The sequence below is a fragment of the Scyliorhinus canicula genome, chromosome 16 (assembly GCF_902713615.1).
Source record: "Scyliorhinus canicula chromosome 16, sScyCan1.1, whole genome shotgun sequence".
NCBI classification, from domain to species: Eukaryota; Metazoa; Chordata; class Chondrichthyes; order Carcharhiniformes; family Scyliorhinidae; genus Scyliorhinus; species Scyliorhinus canicula.
The window spans coordinates 86,439,135-86,462,823 of record NC_052161.1 but is presented as its reverse complement, the minus strand read 5'-3'; the positions used below and the strand labels follow the sequence as shown (position 1 = coordinate 86,462,823).

The window sequence follows — 23,689 nt, the reverse complement described above, 5'->3', positions numbered from 1 at the left end:
CATTTTCTCTCCAGCCTAACCATCCCTCTTCATAGCTGAAACGCTCCAACCCAGGCAACACCCTGGCAAATCACCTCTGCTCTCTCTCCACTGTCATCACATCCTTCCTATAGTGTGGGGACCAGAATTTCACACAGTACTGTAGCTATGGCCCAACCAATGTTTTATCCAGCTCCCATCATCATCTCCCATTTCCAGCTAATAAAGGCATGTATTCCATCTGCCTTCTTAACCACCTTATCTACCTGTCCTGCTGCCTTTCAGGGATCTGTGGACATGCACCCCAAGGCCCCTCTGGTCCTCTGTCCTAACATCCTACTGTTCATTGTGGATTCCCTGGCCTTTAGACATAGACATAGAACATACAGCTCACAAGGAGGCCATTCAGCCCATCGAGTCTGCACGGATCCACTTAAGCCCTCACTTCCACCCTATCCCCGTAACCCAATAACCCCTCCTTTTTAAAAAATAAATTTAGAGTACCCAATTACTTTTTCCAATTAAGGGGCAATTTAGCGCGGCCAATCCACCTGCCCTGCACATCTTTGGGTTGTGGGGGATTTTATGACCGCTTTCGAACTGGAATTGAGCAGTTTAATCACCTCTGGGTAGTTTGAGAAGTAATCTATGGTTCGAAAATAATCATTTCCATGGAAGTAAAACAGGTCAATGTCAAACTTTGACCATGGAGTCTTTGCAAGGTCATGCATCGTAAGTGCCTCCTTTTGCTGCTGTGAGTGGTAACGTTGGCAGTTTCCGCATGATTGGCAGGTATCCTCATGATACCTGGCCAATATACTGATTGACGAGCTCTTCGTTTGCACTTTTCCATCCCCAGATGGCCTTCATGCACCTTGCTGAGGATCATGTTCCTTATCGAAGCTGGAATTACAATCCGGCCTTGTCTAAGCAGGAATCCGTTCATGCTGCTCAGATCCGCTCGAATGTTCCTGTAGCTGGAACAAGTTCCTTTGAGCCACCATCTCGCATGTACTTCAGCCCACGCTGAATTGTGTCATCCTTGGCTGTTTCCTCTTTAATTAGTTTCATTTTCTCATCAGAGAGAGGTAGACATTCTGCTATCAGGGTTGCTTGAGCTTCGATGGCCTGGACAACGTCGGTCGATCCTGTATATTCCTCAGTTGCACGCGACAGTGCATCAGCTACAACAAAGTATTTACCCGGTGTATAGACTAGCTCAAAGTCATACCTTTGGAGTTTTATTATCATACGTTGGAGCCTCGGAGACATATCATTAAAAGTTTTCTTGATGATGGGTACGAGAGAACGATGATCCGTCTCCACGGTAAAGGTGAGTAACCCGGACACATCGTTGTGGAACTCGTCCATTCCAGTGAGGAAACCCAAACATTATGTTTTGATTTGCGCATAGCGCTGCTCAGTCGGTGTCATTGCTTTTGACACATAAACCATCGTTTGCCATTACCCATCAGATGTTTGCTGAACTAACACAGCTCCTATGCCGTCCTGGCTAGCATCTGTGGATACCTTTGTTTCATTCTTAGGATTGATGAAAGACAGAACTGGTGCTGTGGTGAGTGCTGTCATTAAGTCAGACCACTCCTTGGCGTGTTCTTCAGCCATGTGAATACAACATTTTTCTGTACTCGCCGTCTCAGAGCCGTTGTACATGATGATAAATTTGGAATGAGCTTTCCCAGAAAGTTTACCACGCCTAGCAGTCTAAGAACCGCTTTCTTGTCTTTGGGGGAAGACACCTTGTTGACGGCTGCAACCTTCTCGGTGTCTGGCTGCACACCTTGAGCTGAAATCTGGTCACCTAAAAAGGTGAGTTTGTGGATACCAAATTGACATTTGGTCTATTGAGTTTTAAACCAAACCTCTCTACTCGTTGCATTAGAACAAGAAAAAAGAACAATACAGCACAGGAACAGGCCCTTCGGCCCTCCAAACCTGTACCAGTCATAATACCAAAACCCTCAGCACTTCCTTGTGCTCTATCCCTCTATACCCATCCTATCCATGTGCTTGCCAAAATGCCTTTTGAACGCCGTTAATGTATCTGTTTCCACAACCTTCCCTGGCAACGTGTTCCAGGAACTCACCACCCTCTGCGTAAAAGAACTGCCTCGCACATCTCCTCTAAACTTTGTCCCACGGAACTTAAACCTATGCCCCTGTTCACTGACCCCTCCACCCTGGGAAAGAGTTCCTGCCCATCCACTCTATCCATGCCCCTCATAATCTTGCAGACATCTATCAGGTCACCCCTCAACCTCTGTCTTTCTAATGAAAACAGTCCGAGTCTGTTCAGCCTCTCCACATAGCAAACACCCCTCCAGACCAGGAAACATCCTAGTAAACCTCCTCTGCACCCTCTCCAAAGCCTCCACATCCTTCTGGCAGTGTGGCGACCAGAATTGTGCGCAATATTCCAAGTGCGGCCATACCAAGGTTCTATGCAACTGTATCATGACAGTTTGTAATACTCAATGTCCTGTCCAATGAAGGCAAGCATTCCGTATGCTTTCTTGACTACCTTGTCCACTTGTGTTGCCACTTTCAAAGATCTGTGGACATGCACGCACAGATCTCTCTAACTTTCTACATTCCTAAGAGTTTTGCCATTTACGATATATTTCCCCTCTATGTTAGACCTACCAAAATACATTACTTGAAGTCTTGAGTTGTGTTCTTCTTGAGTCGCTGACCATATATTGATATCGTAAACATATACTCTGACATCTTCAAGACCTTCTATTATTTGTTCCATCGCTCAATTAAATATTTCTAATGCCGATCTGATACCAAAAGGCACTCGATTAAAACAGTACCCTCCATCTGGAGTGTTGATGTTTTCTGCTGGTTTCATCTAACTGCAGTTGCCTAAACCGTCTGGAGGCATCTAGTTTGTGAAAATTCTGGCACATTTCACTCGTGATCTCTTCACATTTGGGAATTGGGGAATATTCCCTCTTTATATTTTGGTTGAGATCATTCGGATCAATGCAGATTCTGAGAATTCCATTTGTATTTTTGACCCACACCATTGAACAAACCCAGTCAGTGGGTTCTATCACTTTAGTGATGGTCCCTAGTTGCTGCATGTGGTTAGGTTCCAGTTTCAGGAAACCTCGAGGGAGCTGGTACCCTCCTTGGTGCATCAATAACTGCTTGGAATTCTCTCTAAGCTGTATTTTGTATGTGATTGGTAACGTACCCATTCCATGAAAAATATTGGGAAACTTGTTAATAATGGCATCTATTTGGTCTTTGCCAGTGGCGGAGATCTTGTCTGAGCTGTGAATTCACTTCACAGGAGCTCGCAAGCCAACAATGAAGAACATCTTGGTCCTCCAATCTATAATTTGAGAGGCATCTTCATGTCTTTGACCTGATGACATTGCCACTGCAGTCCCTTAACCGACATTGTCAGCAATTTGAGGTTTTGTTTTCAGTTTGGCTAAGTCTAATTGATTTATTAGATTAGCTCGTGCACCACGTTTAATCCAGTTTAATTTGAGCATTGCTTCCGTTAACCTTTAATGAAATTGTCCAACCACCCTGACTGAGATCGGGTTTAAATTTGCCGCATTGGAAATTGCCTGTGGTGTTTTATTTACACTTTCAACAATATCAACAAAGAAAGTGTCTTCGAAATCATATTTATCTTGCACAGTGTCAGGTTTACTGGCTTTATTTTCATATTTGTTTAAACTTATTTCCTGGACAACTCTTCCTTTAGTGACTGCACTCATCTTTTTAAATTGTTCCGATGTAGTTCCCGTTCGACACTGAGAAATGAAGAGATTAAGTCTGTGACACTTTGCACAGGTTTTACCGAAGGCTGGCCATTTTTTTTTTTGCTTAGTGGACGTGGCCACCACGTTTGCACTCCATGATGCTCGTGATGTCATGTGCAAAATGGCCACCGTCTGATGCGCGCTGATTTTTCAAATGCGGCACTCCATCAATAGCGTTGGCCGCGTTGTTTGTTTTCACGCCACTTTCATGGACCAACATTTCGGAATATTGATTTTTATCAAGTTTGTTTGCACGACATATACTAATGGTGTCTTCTAACGTTAACTTTGATTGTCTCAGTAATCTCTCACGCTGCTTTTCATTTTTAATCAATATACAATCTGATCGCACAGAATGGAGTCTAATAATATGGAAAAGTACAGGTCTGCGTTTGAGCCTGAGATCTGTAATAAAGCAGTCAAGTGTTTCACCTGCTTTCTGGACTCTTTTCTGGAATATATATCTTTCAAAGTTTCATTTATCTAAAGCTCACAATGCCTGTCGAACATTTCGGTTGCTTTACTCTATTTTTTTTCTTCCATCTTCATTCTCAAAACGGAACGTGTTGAAAATCTCTCGGGCTGGTGATCCAGCCATTGTTAAAAACAACACAATTTTCCGCTGATCACTGACTGCTTCAAGGTCCAAGGCTGAGATATATAATTCAAACTGCTGTTTGAAACTTTTCCAGTTAACATCAACTTTACCCGATGTCCGGAATTGCTTTGGAGTCGGCAAACCCTGCATGAAGCTTCTACTGCCCAGTTTTTTCCAACATTACGGACTGCCACGAGGTGGTTGAGATCGGAGCCCGGTAGAGATTTTTTTCTTTTCTCTTTGCACGGAGATTTTTCCCTCGCTGAACATTTCTATGCTCTGAAAATACCCCTGGTACCATGTGATGTTTTCTTTATAGGGATGGCTTGCATGTGTAGTGTTCAACAAAGAACATCAAGCTATGTTAATTAACAAAGCTGATTTATCAACACTGGTTAAAAGTAGTCCGAAGTACAATGGTTGCTAAATAAACTACGCTATAACTCTTGACTGCTCTTGAGCACCATCTGGTGGTTAGATGTATTTACATGAAATTGTTAAACCTTCACCTCCCACACACTATCCATATTGTTCCAGCAACTGGACCCTGTGAGTAATCGGTTTGCTCCTGAAGGCGTCCCCCAATCCCCCCTCCCATACAACACTCCTTAAAACCAAAACCATTGACTGATTTGTTAGTTGTCCCTCCTGAGAGAGGCCTGAGGCAGCTGAGAGTCAAATTGGCTTTCCCGTTAGCACTCCGATTGGGCACTGCGCTGACTCAAAGATTGGCAAAAACCTGAAATATCTGATAGCGCCGGCTCTCTGTCACCAGCACCAACTCACCGGTTCCCTTTCCCCTGTGAGGACCGGCCTCTCCGTGGCTGATGGGGGCAGTAACGAGGCAACGGCGGTAGCGGGCGTTCCGTGCTCGTGTAATCATTGCTGTTGCAAAGTGGCTGGTTCGAGAGTCTGAGAGGGGAACACGAAACAAGTTAATAATTTGTTAAGTAACAACCCTCAACACTGTCCCCATCAAACACACCCAGGACAGGTACAGCACGGGGTTAGATACAGAGTAAAGCTCCCTCTACACCGTCCCCATCAAACACACCCAGGACAGGTACAGCACGGGGTTAGATACAGAGTAAAGCTCACTCTACACTGTCCCCATCAAACACTCCCAGGACAGGTACAGTAGGGGGTTAGATACAGAGTAAAGCTCACTCTACACTGTCCCCATCAAACACTCCCAGGACAGGTACAGCACGGGGTTAGATACAGAGTAAAGCTCCCTCTACACTGTCCCCATCAAACACTCCCAGGACAGGTAAAGCACGGGGTTAGATACGGTGCAAAGCTCCCTTTACACTGTCCCCATCAAACACTCCCAGGACAGGTACAGCACGGGGTTAGGTACAGAGTAAAGCTTCCTCTGCACTGTCCCCATCAAACACTCCCAGGACAGGTACAGCACGGGGTTAGATACAGAGTAAAGCTCCCTCTACACTGTCCCATCAGACACTCCCAGGACAGGTACAGCACGGGGTTAGATACAGAGTAAAGCTCCCTCTACACTGTCCCCATCAAACACTCCCAGGACAGGTACAGCTCGGGGTTAGATACAGAGTAAAGCTCCCTCTACACTGTCCCCATCAAACACTCCCAGGACAGGTACAGCATGGGGTTAAATACAGAGTAAAGCTCCCTCTGCACTGTCCCCATCAAACACTCCCAGGACAGGTACAGCACGGGGTTAGATACAGAGTAAAGCTCCCTCTACACTGTCCCCATCAAACACTCCCTGGACAGATACAGCACGGGGTTAGATACAGAGTAAAGCTCCCTCTACACTGTCCCCATCAAACACTCCCAGAACAGGTACAGCACCGGGTTAGATACAGAGTAAAGCACCCTCTACACTGTCCCCATCAAACACTCCCAGAACAGGTAGAGCACTTGGTTAGATACAGGGTAAAGCTCCCTCTACACTGACCCCATCAAACATTCCCAGGACAGGTAGAGCATGGGGTTAGATACAGAGTAAATCTCCCTCTACATAGTCCCCATCAAACACTCCCAGGACAGGTACAGCACGGGGTTAGATACAGAGTAAATCTCCCTCTACACTGTCCCCATCAAACACTCCCAAGACAGGTACAGCACGGGGTTAGATACAGAGTAAAGCTCCCTCTACACTGTCCCCATCAAACACTCCCAGGACAGGTACAGCACGGGGTTAGATACAGAGTAAAGCTTCCTCTGCACTGTCCTCATCAAACACATCCCAGGACAGGAACAGCACAGGGTTAGATACAGAGTAAAGCTCCCTCTACACTGTCCCATCAGACACTCCCAGGACAGGTACAGTACGGGGTTAGATACAGAGTAAAGCTCCCTCTACACTGTCCCCATCAAACACTCCCAGGACAGGTACAGCACGGGGTTAGATACAGAGTAAAGCTCCCTCTACACTGTCCCCATCAAACACTCCCAGGACAGGTACAGCACGCGGTTAGATACAGAGTAAAGCTCCCTCTACACTGTCCCCATCAAACACTCCCAGGACAGGTACAGCATGGGGTTAGATACAGAGTAAAGCTCCCTCTACACTGCCCCCATCAAACATTCCCAGGACAGGTACAGCACAGGGTTAGATACAGAGTAAATCTCCCTCTACACTGTCCCCATCAAACACTCCCAGAACAGGTACAGCACGGGGTTAGATACAGAGTAAAGCTCCCTCTACACTGTCCCCATCAAACACTCCCAGGACAGGTACAGCACGGGGTTAGATACAGAGTAAAGCTCCCTCTACTCTGTCCCCGTCAAACATTCCCAGGACAGGTACAGCACGGGGTTAGATACAGAGTAAAGCTCCCTCGACACTGTTCCATCAAACACCCCCAGGACAGGTACAGCACGGGGTTAGATACAGAGTACAGCTCCCTCTACATTGTCCCCATCAAACACTCCCAGGACAGGTACAGCACGGGGTTAGATACAGAGTAAAGCTCACTCTGCACTGTCCCCATCAAACACTCCCAGGACAGGTACAGCACGGGGTTAGATACAGAGTAAAGCTCCCTCTACACTGTCCCCATCAAACACTCCCAAGACAGGTACAGCACGGGGTTAGATACAGAGTAAAGCTCCCTCTATACTGTCCCCATCAAACACTCCCAGGACAGGTACAGCATGGGATTAGATACGGAGTAAAGCTCCCTCGACACTGTTCCATCAAACACTCCCAGGACAGGTACAGCATTTGGAATTAAGTTAAGTGTCTGGTTGGCAGGTTCTGGGTGTGGAGGGGTATTTGAGAGATGTTTCAAGGTAACTCACTGGTGACTGTGCTCCCGGCACAGAGGGTGTCTCAATCTCCTCAATGCTCGTCTCTGTGAGGAAAGAACAGACATTCCGAGTTAGCAATGGAGTAAACATTTTGCAATGATGAGAGATTTAGGATGGAAGAGAGAGAGAGAGAGACGGAGACCGAGGGGCAGTAAGGCAGAAAAACAGAGAGAGAGAGGCGGAGAGAGAAAGAGAGAAGGGGAGAGAGTGAGAAAGACAGTGGGCGAGAGAGAGGGACAGGGCGAGAGAGAGGAACAGAGCGAGAAAGAGAGAGAGCAAGATAGAGTGAGAGAAACAGGGAGAGAGAGAGAGAGAGACAGCCATAGAGAAACAGTCAGACAGGCAGCCAGGGAGAGTGAGAGACAGTACCAAAGAGACAGAGGGAGTCACACAACATGATGGGCAGAGGGAGAACGAGAGCTGTGATGATATGCAAAAAGCAAGTTTGTACATAATGTTAAGCATGACCTCCGACCACTAGGTGGCAGTGTAAACCCACCACATAACCCTGTAGCTGGGGAGTTGGATGTAAGTCGTGTTGGTGGATAGACATATTTTTCAGTAGTTCTACAATAGTTAATTAGTGTTCGTAGTTTATTATTTTCTTTATCCTAGTTATCTTATCACGCATGTGTTTCATAATAAATTATTTACACTGTATGTTCTGTAGTTCATCATTCACTTTGGCCTGTCCACAGAACATGACAAGAACGAGAGCCAAAGAGAGAGAGAAAGAAACAGGGGAAAGTGACAGAGAGAGAAAGGGACAGAGAGAAAGAGAGAGAGAGCGAGAGAGTGCGTCAGCAAGCAACGGAGAACGTGACAGAGCAAAAGGGATGAGAGTGAGGGAGAGACAGAGAGAAACTCAGTGAGACAGAGCGACAGACAGCAAGAGAGAGAGGAGAGAGAGAGACAGAGGTGGAGAGACTGAGAGTGATATGGAGATGTAGATGGAGAGACAGAGAGGGAGAGACAGAAAGGGGGAGACAGAGAGAAAGACTGAGAGAGTGAGAGACAGGGATTTTGAGAGAGGTAGACAGAAACAGTGAGTGTGAGACAGATAGAGCGAGGGAGTGAGAGACAGAGAGTGAGAGGGAGTGACGGAGAGACGAGAGTGAGAGTGAGGAAGGAGAGATGAGAGAGTGAGACAGCTAGATACAGAGAAAGAGGTTTTGGGGGGCAGTAATAGCTCTCGCTTGAGGGATGTTAGAATGGATCAGTGAATCAAAGAATGGGCATGGGAGCAATGGCCCAATCCTTGCCCTGGTACCCTTACCCGCCTCCTGGCTCTCTTTGCCAGGCAGATGCCAATCAGCGTGAAGATGACAATCAGGATGAGTAAAGAGGCTGATGTCCCGATCATCAGGATTAAATTGTCCTTCCCGAAGATACTGACAACCGGCTCTACACAGAACAGGAAAACGTCAAATAATTCCCAAAATCAGAGACACACTCGCATCTAACACCGTGCTGTACCTGTCCTGGGAGTGTTTGATGGGACAGTGTAGAGGGAGATTCACTCTGTATCTAACCCTGTGCTGTACCTGTCCTGGGAGTGTTTAATGGGACAGTGTAGAGGGAGCTTTACTCTGTATCTAACCCAGTGCTGTACCTGTCCTGGGAGTGTTTGATGGGGATAGTGTAGAGGGAGCTTTACTCTGTATCTAACCCCGTGCTGTACCTGTCCTGGGAGTGTTTGATGGGACAGTGTAGAGGGAGCTTTACTCTGTATCTAACCCTGTGCTGTACCTGTCCTGGGAGTGTTTAATGGGACAGTGTAGAGGGAGATTCACTCTGTATCTAACCCTGTGCTGTACCTGTCCTGGGAGTGTTTGATGGGGATAGTGTAGAGGGAGCTTTACTCTGTATCTAACCCTGTGCTGTACCTGTCCTGGGAGTGTTTGATGGGGATAGTGTAGAGGGAGCTTTACTCTGTATCTAACCCCGTGCTGTACCTGTCCTGGGAGTGTTTGATGGGGACAGTGTAGAGGGAGCTTCACTCTGTATCTAACCCCGTGCTGTACCTGTCCTGGGAATGTTTGATGGGGACAGTGTAGAGGGAGCTTTACTCTGTATCTAACCCTGTGCTGTACCTGTCCTGGGAGTGTTTGATGGGGATAGTGTAGAGGGAGCTTTACTCTGTATCTAACCCCGTGCTGTACCTGTCCTGGGAGTGTTTCATGGGGACAGTGTAGAGGGAGCTTTACTCTGTATCTAACCCCGTGCTGTACCTGTCCTGGGAGTGTTTCATGGGGACAGTGTAGAGGGAGCTGTAGTCTGTATCTAACCCCGTGCTGTACCTGTCCTGGGAGTGTTTGATGGGGAGAGTGTGGAGGGAGCTTTACTCTGTATCCAACCCCGTGCTGTACCTGTCCTGGGAGTGTTTGATGGGGACAGTGAAGAGGGAGCTTTGCTCTGTATCTAACCCCATGCTGTACCTGTCCTGTGAGTGTTTGATGGGGACAATGTAGAGGGAGCTTTACTCTGTATCTAACCCCGTGCTGTACCTGTCCTGTGAGTGTTTGATGGGGACAATGTAGGGGGAGCTTTCCTCTGTATCTAACCCCGTGCTGTACCTGCCCTGGAAGTGTTTGATGGGGACAGTGCAGAGGGAGCTTTACTCTGTATCTAACCCCATGCTGTACCTTTCCTGGGAGTGTGTGATGGTGATAGTGTGGAGGCAGCTTTACTCTGTATCTAACCCCGTGCTGTACCTGTCCTGGGAATCTTCGATGGGGACAGTGCAGAGGGTTCTTTACTCTGTATCTAATCCCGTGCTGTACCTGTCCTGTGAGCGTTTGATGGGGACAGTGTAGAGGGAGCTTTACTCTGTATCTAACCCCGTGCTGTACCTGTCCTGGGAGTGTTTGATGGGGACAGTGCGGAGGGAGCTTTACTCTGTATCTAACCCCGTGCTGTACCTGTCCTGGGAGTGTTTGATGGGGGACAGTGTAGAGGGAGCTTTACTCTGTATCTAACCCCGTGCTGTACCTTTCCTGGGAGTGTTTGATGGGAAGATTGCAGAGGGAGCTTTACTCTGAATCTAATCCCATGCTGTACCCAGTCCTGGGAGTGTTTCATGGGGACAGTGTAGAGGGAGCTTTACTCTGTATCTAACCCCGTGCTGTAATTGTCCTGGGAGTGTTTGATGGGGACAGTGTAGAGGGAGCTTTACTCTGTATCTAACCCCGTGCTGTACCTGTCCTGGGAGTGTTTCATGGGGACAGTGCAGATGTAATTTTGTTCTGTATCTTACCTGTGACATTGAGGGTCAATGTTGCTGCTCCCAATCTGGCGTTGTTTTGAATGATTTCACAGGTCCATACTCCAGCTTCGTGCTTGGTGACCTTGATGAGGTTGATGGTGAGAGAATCCTTTCCTTGTGCAATCCCCCCTTTACTGGACATGTTGCTGTGTCTCCACTGAATCTGGGTGGATGGGGAATGATGGGAGATCAGGCAACTGAGAGAGATGTTCGAACCGATGATGATCATTCCGGGCTCGCTGACACTCACTGAGGGAGAGATCAAGACCAGGGTCAAAAATATAGAAACAGATCTTCACCAAAGTTCCGATACACTATCTGTCTCTCTCTGTATGTCTCCATCTTTGTCTGTCTCACTCTCTCTCTCTGTCTCACTCTCTCTCTCTCTTTGTCTCTCTGTTTCTTTCTATCTCTCTCTCTCTATTTATCTTTCACTTTGTCTCTCTCACTCTGTCTGTCTCGCTCGGCCTCTCATTCTCTTTGCTCTGTTTCTTTCCATCTCTGTCTCTTTCTTTCTTGATCTGTCTATCTCTCTCTCTGTTTCTCTGTGTGTGTGTGTGTGTGTGTGTGTATGTGTGTCTCTCTCTCTCTCTCCCTCTCTCTCACAATATCTCTCTGTCACTCTCTCTATCACTCTGTCTCTCTATCTTTTTCTGCCTGTGCCTTCTCAAGACCTCCAGACTTCCCAGATTGTTTCAGTGACGGGTCATCGGTCACCACTTTGTCACTCCTGCCAAACCATCTGAACAGGGATTCGCGGCTTTTTCATCGAGCTCGCCATTTTCTCTGCAAAATAACTTGCCGAACATTTGATAGCCGTACTCATCTGGTTTACCCTCTGCTCTCGTGAATTCCTCATCATACTCATGGCCTCCGTGGACCTCAGCTTGGTACTCATCATTCGAGTTGCTATCAACTGCACAGACTTCTTCTGTGAAGTACGACTTTGCATATGGAATTACATAGTCACGCAGGAGGCCGCCCAGTTCAAAGTCAGCTGCCAATTTTGTTGCAAACTTCTCTTTAACAGTCCATGCTGTGAAATTTTAGGAGGACTGAAGAAATTGAAGAACAAATCATTTGGTATTGTTCCCGCAACCGTTTTGCGAGTACTCCTGCCCTGATGTTTTGTCTTTGTCTTAATAGATCGCAGAGTGACATTTCTTCCTTTCTTCCAGTCAATCTGGCATCCCGTGCAACCCGTGATTTCTGGTTCGTCAAAGAATTGAAACTAATCAGGCCGCGATTCCATCTGGTATTCTTTCGGAATAACGTTATTGGTGAAATACTCCTTTGGCTCAAAGTTAAACTCCGGAGTGAAGCTTCTTGGCTGTTCAAACTCTGAACATTTAAGGTTTACATCTCGCAGATGCTTTAATGTGGGCACATCGTGCTCCTGTATCATGCCACGGAGTATGTCCACATTCTTGAAGACTTGACCAAAAGTCTGGAATTTCATTTGGCTGCTGCATTTCTTCCTTCACTTTGTCATTGCATGTGTGGAGATTTACTTGTTTTCGATCAATGCAGTCCATCTTGTTGAGAGTTGCAGAATTCGCTGGACAATTCGCTGTCTGTAACGAAAGACCACTCAACCAGGTTCAGGGCCTCACATGCGTCCGCTCTTAATATGGACTCTCTCTTTGTGTCCACACTGGCGAATTGCACGATGTGACTCCGATTGTGCACCAATGCTTCGAGCTCACATATCCCCAGCGTTTCAATCGCATTCTGCGCATACTCAATCAGCCATTTTGGTCGATCAAAAACTATTGGTTGAAATCTAAGGCGGTTCAAATCGGACATGCGTTGCAATGATTAAGTCAGTGCACCAAAGAATGTCTAGTTTGTGACTATTTAAGATTTATTTTATTATTGTAACATGGGTAGAAAACAATACTAATACTAACGAACTGTACACTGTTAACAACTCTAATATGAGAAAACACGACTATCCACCAGGACTTCTCACTCAGACTCCCTGAGGCTACAGTGTCACCTGGTGTAGTTCTACTGCCACCTGCTGGTTGGAGGCCGAACATATTAGCATACAGAATTGCTTATCCATAATATTACATCTCTCTCTCCCTCCCTCTCTGTCACACTCTCTGTCACGCTCTCTTTGTCTCTGTCACACTCTCTCTGTCTCTCTTTCACACTCTCTCTGTCTCTCTCTCTCTCTCACACACTCTCTCTGTCTTTCTCTCTCTCACACTTGTGGTGAATGTAACTCCGTAATTCACACTGTATTGTATATACATGAGACCATGCATTTGTAAGCGCTGTTGCGTTGCCCGACCACTAGGGGGAGTAGCGCTGGGAATGCTTAGGAGTTTGTACAGGGCTCCACTCTTGGCTCCGCCCACGACTCCTCCCCCTGGACTGCTGTATAAATACCAATGCTCAGAGCCAGTCGTTCAGTTCATCGAGAGTTCAACGCGGAACAGGCTGGCTCTGTTGTAAGTAGATTAAAACCACTGTTCATATCTTAAAGCACTTGTCTAGTGAATTGATGGTTCCATCAATTTAATCTACTTTAGAAACAGTCAGGATCAATCATGGAATCAGCCCTCAAGCCTGAGCGACTGGAACTCGACCCGCAGGATGCAGAGGCAAAATAAATGTTTTCTCATTGGCTGCGGTGTTTTAAAGCCTACCTGGCGGAAGCAAGCACAGCCAAAACAACAGAGGAGCAGAAACTGAGCCTACTGCACGCGAGGGTGAGCCACAGAATCTCTACTCAACTAAACTGCGCCGGTTCGTATACTGAAGCCCTAGCGCTACTCGACAAAATGTATGTAAGGCCTGTAAATGAGGTCTACACGCGACACGTGTTTACTACTCGCCTCCAGCGGCCTACGGAATCGCTCGCAGAATTCCTGAGAGAGCTTAAAACTTTATCTAGTGACTGTAATTACCAGGCGGTTACCGCAGCAGAACATAGAGAACTTGCTGTACGCGATGCCTTTGTTGCGGGCCTTAGGTCAAATTACGTGCGGCAACGACTGCTGGAAAAGGGGGCCCTAAATCTTGAAGCGACTGTTGAACTTGCTACGACTATGGAGGTCTCATTTCGCAGCCTCACCTCGTTCCCCGCGGACCCCGCCATGGACCCCCGACCAGCGATTCCACCTGGCCTGCGCCGCGCGGGCCGCCCAGCCACAATGCTGCCCCAGCCTGCCAATTTTGCAGCCAGAATCAGCACCCGCGGCAGCACTGCCCGGCCCGCAATGCGACCTGCAGCAGCTGCGGGCAAAAAGGACACTATGCCAGAGTGTGTCTGGCGAAGAATGCCCTAGCCTCTAACCCCTCCCATGGCTCAAAGCACTCGTTCCCTGAATTCACAGGCCGGCAGGCCCCAAAATGCTGCAGCGTGTATGCCGACTCCGCCCCCACCCAACATGTGCGACTCATGGGGGCGGCCATCTTGGCAATCCTCCTCCATGCAGCCGGCCATGTGCAGCTCATGGGGGCGGCCATCTTGGCAATCCTCCTCCATGCGGCCGGCCATGTGCGACTCATGGGGTCGGCCATCTTGGCAATCCTCCTCCATGTGGCCGGCCATGTGCAGCTCATGGGGGCGGCCATCTTGGCAATCCTCCTCCATGCAGCCGGCCATGTGCGACTCATGGGGTCGGCCATCTTGGGATCCATCCCCTCCAAACTCTGAAACTCACCTCGACGACTACGAACTCAGAGGGCAGTCATCACGGGGCCACTCCAGCACAGCTGATCGAGCCGCCGACGACCCGCAACTCAGCGCAGTCACTCTGGATGAATCGCGCCCGAAGCATCTGCGAAACTCGATGGCGACGGTCCAAATCAACAGGTACAGCACGCCGTGCCTTTTCGACTCCGGGAGCACTGAGAGCTTCATACACCCAGATCTGATTAGACGCTGTTCGCTCCCCGTTCCCCGTTTTCCCCGCGCGGCAAACTATCTGCCTCGCTTCGGGCTCCCACTCTGTCCAGGTCCAAGGGCGCACCACCGCGACTCTCACAATCCAAGGCGCTAGCTATGCCAAATTCCAGCTCTATGTCCTGCCCGAACTCTGCGCCCCACTCTTATTAGGCCTTGATTTCCAGTGTAATCTCAAGAGTCTCACCCTCAGTTTCGGCGGACCCCTACCCCCACTCACTATCTGCAGCCTAGCCACGTTGCGAATCTCCCCCCCTCCTCTCTGTGCCAACCTCACCCCGGACTGTTAACCCGTAGCCACTTGCAGCAGGCGGTACAGCCTGCAGGATAGGGTGTTCATCCGATTGGAGGTCCAAAGGCTCCTCAGTGAGGGGATCATAGAGGCCAGCAACAGCCCCTGGAGAGCTCAGGTGCTGGTCGTCAAGACCGGGGGAAAATTCCGCATTGTTGTCGACTATAGTCAGACCATAAATAGATTTATGCTCCTCAACGCGTATCCCCTCCCCAGGATTGCAGACATGGTAAATCAGATCGCCCAGCATCGGCTATTTTCCACGGTGGATCTGAAGTCTGCATACCACCAGCTCCCAATCCGCCCGGAGGACCGCCACTACACGGCATTCGAGGCCGATGGCCGCCTCTTCCATTTCCTCCGGGTTCCCTTCGGCGTCACTAACGGGGTTTCGGTGTTCCAACAAGCAATGGACCGAATGGTGGACCAACACGGGCTGCGGGCCACGTTCCCGTACTTGGATAACGTTACCATCTGCGGCTATGATCAGCAGGACCACAACGCCAACCTCTACCGTTTTCTCCAGACGGCTTAGAAACTAAACCTCACCTATAACAAGGAGAAATGCGTTTTCCGCACGACCAGACTAGCCATCCTCGGCTGTGTCGTGGAAAACGGAGTCCTGGGCCCCGACCCGGACCGTATGCGCCTCCTCTTAGAACTCCCCCTCCCCCATTGCCCCAAGGCTCTCAAACGTTGCTTGGGATTCTTTTCGTATTACGCCCAGTGGGTCCCTCAATATGCGGACAAAGCCCGCCCACTCTTTAAGGCCACACGATTTCACCTGTCAGCTGAGGCGCGACAGGCCTTCAATTGCATCAAGGAGGACATCGCCAAAGCGGCCATGCGGGCGGTGGATGAATCCACCCCATTTCAGGTAGAGAGCGATGCCTCAGAGGTAGCTCTAGCAGCCACACTAAATCAGGCAGGGAGACCAGTCGCATTTTTCTCCCGTACCCTCTCCGCTTCGGAACTCCGACACTCGGCAGTCAAAAAAGAAGCACAAGCCATCGTGGAAGCTATACGTTACTGGAGGCACTACCTCGCAGGTAGGAGGTTCACCCTCATCACCGACCAAAGATCGGTTGCCTTCATGTTTGACAACTCGCAAAGGGGCAAGATTAAAAACGATAAAATCCTGCGGTGGAGGATCGAACACTCCACCGATCGCTATGATATTAAGTATCGACCGGGGAAGCTCAACGAGCCCCCAGATGCCCCCAGATGCCCTATCCAGCGGGGCGTGCGCCAGCGCGCAGATCGACCACCTGAAAATCATCCACAACGACCTCTGCCACCCGGGGTCACGCGGCTCGCCCACTACATCAAAGCCCGAAATCTGCCTTTCTCCACTGAGGAGGTAAAAGCGGTGACCAGGGTCTGCCCGATCTGTGCGGAGTGCAAACCGCACTTTTTTAGACCAGACAGGGCCCACCTGGTCAAGGCTTCTAGGCCCTTTGAACGCCTCGCGATCGATTTCAAAGGGCCACTCCCCTCAACTAACAGGAACGTCATAGATGAGTTCTCCCGCTTCCTATTTGCTATTCCGTGCCCCGACATGACCTCCCACACAGTCATTAGGGCCCTGCATAGTATCTTCACCCTGTTTGGTTTCCCCAGCTACGTGCACAACGACAGGGGTGCGTCCTTCATGAGCGACGAGCTGCGTCAGTACCTGCTCGACAAGGGCATTGCCTCGAGCAGGACTACCAGCTACAACCCCAGAGGGAACGGGCAGGTGGAGAGGGAGAATGCGACGGTCGGGAAGACCATCCTACTGACCCTCCGGTCCAGGAATCTCCAAGTCTGCCATTGGCAGGAAGTCCTCCCAGACGCGCTCCACGCTATTAGGTCCCTCTTTTTTTTCACTTTTAAAAATAATTTTTATTGAAAGAGTTTTTCCATACAAACATTTACCCCTACTAATTTTTAAATTATTTACAACACAATCCCTCTAGGCAAATATCCCTCCCTCGCCCGCCCTCTCGCGCGCACCAGTCCTCCCCCCCCCCCCCCAAGCAACAACTTAACAAACAAGGCAGCCTACAGTTTCAGACATGAGCAGCGAGCAGACTTGCCCGCGTTACAGTCGTGCATGTCCCCCCCACGACCATTGCTGCCCCCCCCCCCTCCCCCCCCCTCCCCCCCCCCCCCCCCCCCCCCCCCCCCGGGTTGCTGCTGCCACGACCCCGAACGCCTATCTCTGATCTAAAAAGTCAAGGAAAGGTTGCCACCGCCTGGAGAATCCCTGTACCGACCCTCTCAGGGCAAATTTGATCCTTTCTAGCTGAATATAGCTAGCCATATCGTTAATCCAAGTTTCAACGCTTGGAGGCCTCGCGTCCTTCCATTGAATTAATATCCTTCGTCGAGCCACTAGGGACGCAAAGGCCAGTATTCCGGCCTCCCTAGCCTCCTGTACCCCCGGTTCTACCCCGACCCCAAAGATCGCAAGCCCCCATCCTGGTTTGACCCTGGACCCCACCACCTTCGACACCGTCCTTGCCACCCCCTTCCAGAACCCTTCCAGCACCGGACATGCCCAGAACATATGCACATGGTTCGTAGGGCTTCCCAGACATCTGACACACCTGTCCTCACTCCCAAAGAACCGGCTCATCCTTGTCCCCGTCATGTGAGCTCTATGCAGCACCTTAAATTGAATGAGGCTCAGCCTCGCACACGAGGAGGAAGAATTGACCTTCTCCAGTGCATCCGCCCACGTCCCGTCTTCTATCTGCTCTCCCAGCTCCCCTTCCCACTTGGCTTTCAGCTCCTCCCCTGATGCTTCTTCCACCTCCTGCATTATCTTGTAGATGTCTGATATCTTCCCCCCTCCGACCCAGACCCCCGAGAGCACCCTATCACTCGCCCCCTTACTGGGGAGCAGGGGGAACCCCTCCACCTGCCGCCTAGCAAATGCCTTCACTTGTAAATATCTGAACACGTTTCCCGGGGGGAGCTCAAACTTCTCCTCCAGCCCTCCCAGGCTCGCAAACCTCCCCTCTATAAATAGGTCCTTCAGCTGCCGTATGCCCACCCTGTGCCAGCTCTGAAATCCCCCGTCGATGTTCCCCGGGATGAATCTATGGTTCCCTCTTATTGGCGCCGCCAACAGACCTCCCATTTCCCCCCTGTGTCGCCTCCACTGCCCCCATATCTTGAGGGTGGCCGCCACCACCGGGCTCGTGGTGTACCTCGTGGGGGGGAGCGGCCATGGTGCCGTTACTAGGGCCCCCAGGCTTGTGTTGCCACAGGACGCCCTCTCCATTCGTTTCCAAGCTGCCCCCTCCCCTTCCATCATCCACTTGCGCACCATTGACACATTTGCCGCCCAGTAATACCCCGAGAGATTGGGTAGTGCCAGCCCTCCACTGTCCCTACTCCGCTCCAAAAAGACCCTCCTCACCCTTGGGGTGCCGTGCGCACACACGTAGCTCATGATGCTACTCGTCACCTTTTTGAAGAAGGCCCTAGGGAGGAAGATGGGCAAGCACTGAAATAAAAACAAGAACCTTGGGAGGACCGTCATTTTGATTGACTGCACCCTCCCCGCCAGCGACACCATGTCCCACCTCTTAAATTCCTCCTCCATCTGTTCCACCAGCCTGGAAAAGTTCAACTTGTGGAGGGTCCCCCAGTTCCTTGCCACCTGCACCCCTAAGTACCTAAAGCTCTTTCCTGCTCGCTTGAAGGGGAGTCTCCCAATACCCTCTCCCTGGTCCCCCGGGTGTATCACAAAAACCTCGCTTTTGCCCAAATTTAGTTTGTACCCCGAAAAGTCCCCAAACTCTGCTAATAGTTCCATTATCTCCGGCATTCCCCCTTCTGGGTCTGCCACGTACAGCAGTAGATCATCCGCATACAGCGATACTCGATGTTCCTCCCCTCCCCTAGTCAGTCCTCTCCACCCCCCTGAACCCCTCAGTGCCATCGCCAACGGTTCAATCGCCAGTGCGAAAAGTAGGGGGGATAGGGGACATCCCTGCCTGGTCCCTCGGTGGAGCCCGAAATACTCCGACCTCCTCCCGTTTGTCACTACACTCGCCGTTGGGGCCGAGTAGAGCAACTTCACCCACTTAATAAACCCTTCCCCAAACCCAAACCGTTCCAACGTCTCCCACAGGTACCCCCACTCCACCCTATCGAATGCCTTCTCCGCGTCCAGCGCTACCACTATCTCAGCCTCCCCCTCCACTGCCGGCATCATAATTACATTCAGCAATCTCCGCACGTTCGTGTTGAGCTGCCGCCCCTTCACGAACCCCGTCTGGTCCTCATGGATTACCCCTGGCACACAATCCTCTATTCTAGCTGCCAGGATCTTTGCCAGCAACTTGGCATCCACGTTTAGAAGCGAGATAGGCCTGTAGGACCCGCACTGCACGGGGTCTTTATCCCGCTTCAATATCAGGGAGATCAGAGCCTGCGACATTGTCGGGGGCAGAACCCCCCCCTCTCGCGCCTCATTAAAGGCTCGTACCAGTACCGGTCCCACCAAGTCCACATTTTTCTTGTAGAATTCCACCGGGAACCCATCTGGCCCCGGCGCCTTCCCCGCTTGCATCTGACCTATTCCCTTGACTAGCTCCTCTAGCCCTATTGGCGCCCCCAGCCCTTCTACCAGCCCCTCCTGGACCCTTGGGAACCTCAATTTGTTTAGGAAGTCCTCCATTCCCCCTCTCCTCGTCGGCGGCTCAGACCGATACAACTCCTTGTAAAAATCCCTGAAGACCCCATTCACTTCTTGCCCCTTCTGCACTACCTTCCCGCCCCTCTCCTTCACTCCCCCAATCTCCCTAGCCGCATCTCGTTTGCGAAGCTGGTGTGCCAGCATCCTGCTCGCCTTTTCCCCATACTCATAGACCGCGCCCTGTGCCCTTCTCCACTGCGTCTCTGCCTTCCTGGTGGTCAGCAGGTCGAACTTGACCTGCAGGCTGCGCCGTTCTCCCAGCAGCCCCTCCTCTGGTGCCTCCGCATATCTCCTATCCACTTCCAATAGCTCCCCCACCAGCCTCTCCCTCTCCTGCCTCTCCTTTCTTTCTCTGTGCGCCCTTATGGAGATCAGCTCTCCCCTGATCACTGCCTTCAGGGCCTCCCAGACCATCCCCACCTGCACCTCACCCGTGTCATTCAAGTCCAGATAGCTCTCAATGCTCTTCCGGACCCTTTTACACACCTCGTCGTCCGCTAACAGCCCCACATCCAGCCGCCACAGCGGGCGCTGGTCCCGCGCCTCCCCCATTTCCACATCCACCCAATGTGGTGCATGATCAGAGATCGCAATGGCCGAGTACTCAGCTTCCCGTACCCTCGGGATCAGCCCCCTGCTCAACACGAAGAAATCGATTCTGGAGTACACTCTATGGACGTGGGAGAAAAAGGAATACTCCCTCGCCCTCGGCCTACCAAACCTCCATGGGTCTACTCCTCCCATCTGCTCCATGTACCCCCTCAGCACTTCTGCCGCTGCCGGCCTCCTATTGGTCCTTGAGCTCGATCTGTCTAGCCCGGGGTCCAGCACTGTGTTAAAGTCCCCCCCCATGATCAAGCCCCCTGCCTCCAGTCCCGGAATGAGGCCCAATAGGCGCCTCATAAAACCCGCGTCATCCCAGTTCGGGGCATATACGTTGACCATCACCACTTTCTCCCCCTGCAGCTTACCCTTCACCATCACATACCTACCCTCCTTATCCGCCACCACCTCCTCCGCCACGAACGACACCCTCTTTCCCACCAGAATCGCCACCCCCCGGTTCTTTGCGTCCAATCCAGAGTGGAACACCTGTCCCACCCACCCCCTTCTCAGGCGAACCTGGTCCACTACCTTCAAATGGGTCTCCTGTAACATTGCTACATCAGCCTTCAGTCCCTTCAGGTGTGAGAATACCCTTGATCTCTTGACCGGCCCATTCAGCCCCCTCACGTTCCAAGTGATCAGCCGGGTCGCGGGACGACCCGCCCCCTTCCCCTGCCGATTAGCCATGTCCTGTTCCCTGCTCGCCCCGGGTCGACCCTCCCCTTCTGACCCGCTCCCCATGGCGATGGCCCCCTCCCCCCACCTCTCCAGTCCTCCACTTCCCGTTTCTGGTCTTTCCAGCAGCAACCCGGTGTCCCTCCCTAACCCCCCCCCCCCCCCCCCCCCAGGCTAGGACCCCTCCTAGCCGCGATGTACCCTCCATCGTACTCCCGTAAGTCAGCTGGTTTACGCTGACCCGGCTGCTCCTGCCACACTCCGACTCCCCCCGGCTCGGGGGGGGGGCCTCCCCCCCCCTTGCCACTCCTCCCTGGCCCCGCTCCAACGCGGGAAAGGTCGCCATTGCTAGCCACGCCCCGCACTCCTCCCCTCCACCCTCCTCTGCCCCGCGCGCGGGAAAACAGAGGAAAGCCCGCGCTTTCGCCCTGCCACACCCCACCCCGCCATCTTCAGTTCCACCCCCGTCCCCGTCCATGCCTGTAAAGAACCCCCCCTAGGAGCCCATATCCCCGATCTGCTCTCCCCCCGTCCCGCCTCCCCAACTTAACATTATAAATAACAGATAAATAACAAATAACAATGTACTTAACAGTCGCCCTCTACCAAACAGTATAAATAACCATAAATAACCATGAATAACCACAATAACAATAACTAAGGGAAGTTGGCAAAGGGGGGAAAAAACATCCGAAGAAAAATCCAAAGCAAGAGTTCAAGATCCCAACAAGGAAAGAAGAAAAAAAGGAAACCGTTCCAATAAGAGTTGCCCAGTTCCGACCCAGCCGAAAAAAAAGCCGCTTGTTCAGCTGAAGGTACCCGAGCGGCTACGGCCGCCAAGTATCCCCTGGGTCTAATTCGAGTCCAGTTTCTCTTCCTGTACAAAGGCCCACGCCTCCTCTGGGGACTCAAAATAGTGGTGTTGGTTCCTGTAGGTGACCCACAAGCGCGCTGGCTGCAGCATTCCGAACCTGATCCGTTTTGCATGTAGCACCGCCTTCGTCCGGTTGTACCGGGCCCGCCGCTTTGCCACCTCCGCACTCCAGTCCTGGTAGACCCTCACCGTCGAATTCTCCCACTTGCTGCTCCTTTCCCTCTTGGCCCACTCCAGCACTCTCTCACGATCGCTGAGTCGCTGGAACCGCACCAGCACCGCCCTCGGGGGCTCATTTGCTCTTGGCTTCCTAGCCATGACCCTGTAGGCCTCTTCCAGCTCCAGGGGCGAAGGGACGGCCCCTGCCCCCATCAGGGAGCTCAGCATTTCTGCTACGTATCCCGGGAGGTCTGACCCCTCCAGGCCTTCTGCCAGGCCCAAGATCCTCAGGTTCTTCCGCCTCATTCGGGTATCCAGCTCCTCAAAACGGCTCTGCCATTTCAGGTGGAGTGCCTCGTGCACCTCTACCTTTCCCACGAGGACCATGGCCTCCTCCTCCCTCGCAGTCATCTCCTGCTGCAGCTCCCGAATCGACGCCTCTTGGGTCGCCTGGGCTCCCATCAGCCTGGTGGTCGTCGCATTCATTGACTCCAAGAGCTCCATTTTCAGCTCCGTAAAGAAGCGCAGGAGAGTGGCCTGCTGCTCCCCCGCCCATTTCCTCCATTCCTCGGGTGCGCCACCGGCCGCCATTTTGGTCTTCTTCCCCCGCTTTTTTTGGGGAGCTGCTGTTGCTTTCTTTACCACCCCACTCCGGGTACCGACCATAAAGTTGGTCTGGTTCTCCTCAGGGAGCCTTCCCCCACCGGGATTTGTCCTTACAGCGCCGTTGGGGCCCTCCAATCGGCCCGAAAACACCTTTGTAGCAGGAGCCGCCAAACGTGCGACTTAGCTGGTCATAGCCGCAACCGGAAGTCTATTAGGTCCCTCTTATGCACAGCGACCAATCAGACCCCTCATGAGAGGCTCTTCATTTTTTCCAGGGGCACTACCACGGGGGTCTCTCTCCCGGCATGGCTGAAGACACCGGGCCCTGTACTCCTCAGGAAGCACGTCAGGGCACACAAAACCGACCCCCTTGTAGAGAAGGTGCGCCTGCTTCACTCCAACCACCAGTACGCCTTCATCGAGTTCCCCGACGGCCGTCAGGACACCGTATCCCTCCGGGACCTTGCACCCGCCGGGTCCAGCATCCCCTCTATCACTACAGATGCACCCCTCACCCTACCCCCGATCTTGCCGCCCCCTCGGGCTCCCGAGCCCACTAGCTCGCTGCATTGGTTCCGCGCAATCCAGCTGCCCCCTCGCGCTCCCGAGCCCACTGAGCCCACTAGCTCGCTCCACCTGTTCCGCGTGCCCGCACCGGCTAACCCCCAGCGCCCTCAGTCCCCAGTCGAACCAGACGGGTATGGAGCTCGGACGAGATCTTCCCTGGAGTCGGCCATCGTACCCCAACCCACAACACCCGTCCAGCCACCGCAAGAGGCTGCAACCCCGGTGCTCTGCAGATCGCAGCGGACAGTCCGACCACCGGACAGACTCAATTTATGAACCACCACCCCCGCTGGACTGGATTTTTTTGTAGGGGGTGAATGTGGTGAATGTAACTCCGTAATTCACACTGTATTGTA

At 51.5% G+C, this 23,689-nt stretch overlaps 1 protein-coding gene across 1 annotated transcript in view; it reads right to left on the bottom strand.

The window, feature by feature from the left end:
- LOC119979271 overlaps nucleotides 1-23,689 on the bottom strand; it is a 39,507-nt gene that overhangs the window by 628 nt on the left and 15,190 nt on the right. The window contains exons 3-6 of the mRNA XM_038821267.1: nucleotides 10,934-11,191; nucleotides 8,954-9,081; nucleotides 7,669-7,721; nucleotides 5,170-5,295 (exon numbers count right to left, since the gene is read on the bottom strand). Of these exons, the coding sequence (XP_038677195.1) occupies nucleotides 5,170-5,295; nucleotides 7,669-7,721; nucleotides 8,954-9,081; nucleotides 10,934-11,191 (565 nt within the window). The remainder of the gene's footprint in view (nucleotides 1-5,169; nucleotides 5,296-7,668; nucleotides 7,722-8,953; nucleotides 9,082-10,933; nucleotides 11,192-23,689) is intronic.